Source organism: Fusarium phalaenopsidis, assembly GCF_050370095.1.
Source record: "Fusarium phalaenopsidis strain FUZ10S chromosome Unknown contig_32442, whole genome shotgun sequence".
NCBI lineage: Eukaryota > Fungi > Ascomycota > Sordariomycetes > Hypocreales > Nectriaceae > Fusarium > Fusarium phalaenopsidis.
In genome coordinates this window covers 3,473-10,256 of record NW_028145375.1, presented here as the reverse complement: position 1 = coordinate 10,256, position 6,784 = coordinate 3,473, and the positions used below count along the sequence as shown (strand labels likewise).

Sequence of the window (6,784 nt, the reverse complement as noted above, 5' to 3'; positions counted from 1 at the left end):
TGAATAGCCGGTATTTGCCCATTTCAATAACATTTGGCTTATTTCTGCTCGCATTCGGGTTCTTCTCTCTGCTAATATATCTATGGAAGTTAGCTTATGTTTCTCTTTATTGGTTCGGGGGTATTTCTTATAGATAGTTTTAAAAGGTATTATTTGACTGATGTTCCCGTCATCTAGAAGCCTTAAGTAGGTTTCTTTGTAATTGATGATAAGGTCGAGGCTACGAGCCACGAATGCGTCTATGTCGCAAAATAAGAGAGCCGCAACCATAAGATAGGCCATATCCGTTATGTCTTCGTCGCCATTGGGCTTTAGCCATTGCGCTCTGGCGTATTTAAGCGCAACACTGAGATCATATTTGTCTGCCTCAACGGCGATCTGAAGAACCTCCCTAGCTATCAGGGTATCTAGGATATCGGCATTGCGATGGTGGATCATAGAACAAATTAGGCGCATCGCATGGGCATTGTCCTCCACTAGTGGAACGTCCCGCGGGGATTAGCTGGATATCCCTTGGCCTTCACTCTAGTTGCGACCGAATATAACATTAAAGACCTTTGAGGCAGAACGGAGGCACTGGGAATAAACTCTTAGCTGTGTCTTTTGTTCTCCGACAACGAGTATAACATCGCCATCAGAAGCGATGGGTTTAGCAAAGCTTGGTTCCTCGCATTCTACTGGATCTATCTCTAAGGGAAAGTTGTCGCGTAATGGAGATCAATTACCAGAACATGGTCGAAGGTGTGGTTGGTTGCGAAAGGGTCAGGTGCGAGAAAAAGCTCTTATACATTTGGGGTAATGATTCGGTTTGGATAAATGAGAGCCCGAAGAGCCAATAACAATAGTCCAAGGTGGCTATCGGGTCTTAATACATGCACCATCGATGGTGCATGTATCAAGACCCGCGAAAGAGCAGTGCGGCTAAACTTCGCTAGGTTTGCGCGCCAACCGTATTAGGAAATGTAACGCTCAGCTCAAAAGTTGCACTATTCCATAACAGGAAGTGTAACACCTAACCGATTGCCAACATGCCGCGACAGCAATATAGTTTTAAAAAACAATAGAAGTGTTTTTCTGTATTCTTTAGACAGTAAATCACATATTAAAACTACATTTGAGCCGAAGAATTGGTTGTAGTCTTGAAAACCTAAGTGCTGATTCCCCCCTAGAAATAGTTTTTTAACTAGGCAGACATCCTTGCAGTGACCTGGCGGGAGCGTTGACACATTTGAAGGGATAGAGACTAACCTTTAGACCATCCTTAAACAGAGGGGATGGTCCTCAATCTGCATTGATCTTTTCTGCATTCATGTATCGGTGCTAGGTTGACATATGAGGCGTTCCTACGCAGGCGTGCCGCAGCGAGCTAAACCTAGGGCGGGTAGGAGCGGTTACATTCGGAATCACGTGATGGCGTCTGCGACACCTGTGTTAGCTCAGCCACGTCCGGAGGAATTAGAAGAGCCGATCCATTGGGCAGCAACGACATGACCCGGCTTCTGCCCAAGATAAATCCTTACAATTCATCCAACGTCAAAGCTACATTACGAAAGTGATTACGATAGTCAACCTGATTAGTTTAAGCTTGAGCAAAATGGCATCCGTAAGGGGCGATGAAGAGGGTTTCACTGTAAGATCAGCTAATAAATAAGAGAACACCAAGGCTAATAAAATGAGTCTAGAATGTAAATAACCTTGCGATAACTTTTTAAGACTTGCATTAACAAGGTTTTTGGATATAGGAAGTAAGTGGATCTCTGATGTTATATTAGAGTAGCTAATGCTGACCTGGTGGTGCCTGCTGGTATAGCTTGTAAGTGGATCTCTATGTCTGTGGATCTCTGATGCTATATAAGAGTAGCTGATGCTGACCTGGTGGTGCCTGCTGGTGTAGGATGTAAGTGGATCTCTGATGTTATATGAGAGTAGTTGATGCTGACCTGGTGGTGCCTGCTGGTATAGCGTGGTAAGTGGATCTCTGATGTTATATGAGAGTAGCTGATGCTGACCTGGTGGTGCCTGTTGGTATAGCGGGTAAGTGGATCTCTGATGCTATATGAGAGTAGCTGATGCTGACCTGGTGGTGCCTATTGGTATAGCGGGTAAGTGGATCTCTATTTGTATAAACGTATTATTGATATTTCTTAAACTAATATGAGCGTAGTCCGATGACTGGAATCACCACTACGATAATGTCTGCGCCCAAGAATTCGTTGGAAAATGGCTCGAACAATTTCGTACGTTATTGAGGTCAACAGCTCCGACGCAATTCTGCACCGACTGCAGTGCCATGCTATTCTCCGGAGGCAATGTCAATGCCTGTAACCTGCGTATCGCTGTGGATTCTTGCCAGCTGCGTGATGGACCTCGTATTTTCAGGCTCTGTTCAGACCTAGGTTAGTATCTTCGATCCACAAATATTTCGTAGGTCAAGACTTGCTAAATGTCCTCTCTTAGTGTCCTTGAAAGGGTCTGGCGACCGAGCTCCGGTCGGCTTCCCAGTCTTGCCTCATCCTCTGCGCTTCGCACCGCTTCGCGCATGGCTCCAACGCTGTGACGAGAGCCACGATCTTTGCAAGCGGCCCGATAATAAGCCGACAATGCCGACAAGACTTCTCCACGTGGTTAACTCAGATAACTTACGACTCATTTCCAGTAAGGAAATAGGAGCAGAGAAGTATATTGCGTTGTCACATTGTTGGGGCATGCTTGAGCCCGAGACGGTGCCAGGATATTGCACAACCATAAGCAATATTAGCGATCGGGAAAAAGGGTTCAAGATCGCGGATCTGCCACAGACTTTCCAAGACGCTATCGAGGTGGCGAGGGAGCTGGAGGTGCATTACCTCTGGATTGACTCGCTCTGTATCAAGCAGGGGCCCGACGGAGACTGGAAAGACGAAGCTAAGCGCATGGAAGATGTCTATTCTTCGGCTTACTGCACCCTCGCTGCAACATCGGCTGTCGATTCGAACGCGGGATTCCTTAAGCGAGACGCCAGCAGTGTCGACGTTCAAGATGGTTCAGGGCGACACATCTATGTGTCCACCGATACGTGCGATTTCGATGAGGAAGTGGAGCAGGCTACGCTCAACAAGCGAGCTTGGGCTATGCAAGAGAGGCTCTTATCTTGCCGAACCATCCATTTCGGCGTACGGCAGATGTATTTCGAATGTGGCGACGGTGTATACTGCGAGGATATGACTCGATTGACGAGGTAAAGACCTGTGAACCGCCGGAAATTGATGCGTTCTAACTGGAACGACTCTTTAGCTCGAATGGCAAGAAAAAGTATTTCAAACTCGACCCAGACTTTCCGAATCGGCTCCGCACATCCGGATTCCGCAGTACTATTTCTTTCCTTCAGTCCTTCTTAGAGGATTACTCAAAGCGTGGCCTCTCGGAACCTACCGACAGAGCTGTTACAATATCTGGCTTAGCGCAGCGTATCGAAAGAGCTCTATCGTGTGAAGCACGGTACGGCGTATTTGAGTTCTTCTTTCACAGAAGCCTTCTTTGGCAACGGTCGGACCTGGAGAAGACAGAGCGGATCAAGTACGAAGAATCTGATAAAGTGCCATCGTGGTCCTGGATGGCATACCCGGGAGGTATCAAGTTCATTGAGTTTGAGGAGGTCAATTACGGCAAGTTGGACCTATTCGACAAACTCAAGTTCGACCGAGAAGATAAGAGAGCTTTGATCACCGATATATGGACGTTCCCAGATTGCCATCTGAATCGGGAGGAAAGGTCAGACACCGGGCGTTACGAGGTATTAGATTCGGGCGAAGCGGTACGTGGATGGGCCATTTATGACGTCAAACATGGGGAAGACTTTGACAATGAACGGGCTGTTGTCATAGGCAGGACAAGCCCTGAAAAGAGTCCCGCGAGACAAGAATATCACATATTAGTTGTGAGGCTGAAGGCAGGGTCGAAAGCAGAGAACGAGTACGAAAGAGTTGGAATTGGAAGAGTTCAAGTGGAGTACCTATCACGGCGACAATCCGGCGTCCGAGTTGTTTGAATAACCACGAACTGCGGCTCTGGAAGGAAGCGGAGAAGGGAAAAGGCCTTGGGACTGTCGCAGCACGATCTCCTTACGTATTTCTTGCCTGACTTTCATATACATGCCCGGTTTATGCGGCGAGATATTTCAATCTCTGCATTGCGTCCACCATGCTCTGGTCTAGCTTGTTTCCGATGAAGCCGATTGGTCGTATAGGACAGAGAAGCTTGATGCCCTGTGGTGTCGTACACCTAGACAGCTGCACATAGAGACTGGTAAAGTCGCATTGGAGGGTTGGCCATTGATCGTTCGGTTTCCCCGCAGCTCTAGGACCACGTCCGTGAAGCTTTTCCTTTGGGATTTGTAGCTAGTAAATAAGGACAAATGCGGGGGACAACAGGCAATCGACGTCGAGTCGCGGGACAATGGTTGCATTCGGTGAGACACCTCGCTGTCGGACGTGGAAGAGTCAGCAGAAATCTGACCTCGGTCGCATCGTCACTTGGCTAGTCATTCACAATGCCTAGGATGAGATTGCGGCAATTTTACGATTCTACGTAATCGGGTGGGGAATGTGTGGCCTGGATGGAGTTTGGAGGTCGATGTACTTGGGTTGCTCATGGAAAGTAGCGAGACAGGCGACTCGCCCTGGACTTGCACCCCGGCTTGCGGGTACTTGCGATACTTAAAAGTACTTCTGCCTGTAGCCAAAAATTGCTGACTGTCAGATAGAGGGTCTATTTCTAACAAAACGTCCGCTTATGGGATAGAGCCATGTACCTTAAAGTACCTACCCTAGACTCCATAAAGAGCTTGTTATTTTGAACAGGAAGCTGTGAGTGCTCGATACTGTATAGGCTTGTATAATATCGCTCAACTGTTAGAGATCCTAGGAGCATTCTCCCGGAAAATATTGTGGGGCCCTGAACGTCTTGTGTGTTGGTTAAGATATGAGAGTCGATAGCAGTAAGAACTGTAGAATGAACCTTTAAGGAGGATGGCTTTCCACTTGATAATCTCGATATCAGGTTGAGTGCTTCTCCCGTACAATGTCTTAGACAACCAGTGACCCCAAACCTTTATCCATGCATTCCTCGCGAGTGTAAAATGGACTTTGGTGTGTCGCTCAACCTCCTTTCACATGTCTGTGCTGTCCCCTAACAGTCGGTTTACTTGGCGGAGGACGGATGCTAAAAGCCTTGCAAATTTGCTCCCATGAGTAGCCTCCTTGTAGGCTACGCGGGTTGATGCCGTAGCATCTTCGTTGTTTAGGTGACCTCTCAATACCATCATCATCTGAGCCCGCCAGTCCTCTTCCAAAGGGGGAATAAGGCCAAGGGCAATCGTGAACTGCCTGAGGCCTGGATGTCCATGTAGGAGCTCCTAAAGTCCGTGAGTATGCTGCACCTAAAGAGACATAACTGTGACTTGATCTCGAAAGGCTTCGAGGAACACGTCCGTTTCCAAGTGAGGCGTCAAGAAATCTTCGAAGAGATGAGCAGAGTAATGAAGTGAGTCTGGTACATATTCAAAATCATCATGCGATTGGCCTAATGACAGGCCCAAAACTTCGATAGATGCCAACATCAAAGCGACACTATTGGCTAGTTTAGAGAACTTCTCTTATCGTAGTTGTTCCTCATCAACAAGAGCTCGCTCAGGCCAATCCGATTATCGGAGAGGGCAGTCAATATCAAGAAGACGAGCGTCCACTCCGAACGAGTCCTCCAACGGCCATAACAACTATAGCAGCCATGCGACTCCACAACCAAAGGCCAAAGGGCAACTCAACTAGTTCTTCAGGGGATCTTCTAGCGGCATCAGCACCGGCCTTTTGATCTGGTATTTTTTCATCGCTCATTTCACCCAGGTCATTCATCCATGTGGTGAACTCCCTATCCTCGCCCCGTTTGTTGTCACCGTCGTCTTCCTTGCCGCAGCATTGCCGCGTAGCCGCCCTCAGCTGACTTTTGGGTAGATTGGTGACATAACTTAGGCACACGTATGGGCTGAAACAAGTCATGCTCAGCTCCAGCACCTCACGAGCCGCTCCAATTCAACAGGTGCCTATGCCCTGTTCAGCCTAGCGTTGCCCGTAATGTAGCCATTCAAGATAGAAGACGGGTGCCATTCGGCTGTTGCGAAGTAGGCAGCATCTTGGGACAGCGATGAGCAGGAAGCTGAGCCTAACAAATGAGTGGGTGGGAAAACCTCCAAAGGTAGAGACTAAGACCAGGTCAAAGCACTCTACGGCCAATCAGGGAAGGGCGGCACAAGTGACGAAATATTCTGAGCGTATCGAGTCCAATAAAGACTTGACAACTGAGCGCGTACTTGACCAATAAACGTCGTTCCCATGTGCCAGGTTATCACGCGCTTCACTAACCATGCGTGACTTATGTCTCGTACACCGAGGGACTTCGCCTCCGCTCGGCAGGTATGATCTGGTTGAGCAACATATCAAGTGCTCGGCTAACAGAGTTCTCCATTCTCCATCCAGCTTCTCAAACGTGAGAACGAACATGTGAAGGATGCATTCCAACGCGATCGTGACCAGCCCCTATCGCTGTTGCCCGCCCCGTGCCACAAGGAAGCGCCAATATGTCACGGCCTGTTTTGAGAAGGAGCTCGACCAGCAGCGGCTCATCAGCATGCAGGCCCTGGCTCTGGACTGCGGGTCTGCCCATGTCGCCACGCCGCGTTCGCTGCATCACCAGACACTGCCAAGCGGGGAGATCCTTGTCAAGGAGCGGCTGAATATGCATCTCGTCTGGT

The 6,784-nt window shown here is 48.5% G+C and overlaps 1 protein-coding gene across 1 annotated transcript; it reads left to right on the top strand.

Annotated features, from left to right (window-relative positions):
• Nucleotides 1-2,600: 2,600 nt before the first annotated feature.
• Nucleotides 2,601-3,221, top strand: LRP88_14991 (HET domain-containing protein; the record flags this gene model as incomplete). The annotated part of the gene is made up of 1 exon (XM_083251324.1): nucleotides 2,601-3,221. The coding sequence occupies one exon, from the start codon at nucleotides 2,601-2,603 to the stop codon at nucleotides 3,219-3,221; it is 621 nt and encodes a 206-aa protein (XP_083092904.1).
• Between the last annotated feature and the right edge of the window lie 3,563 nt (nucleotides 3,222-6,784).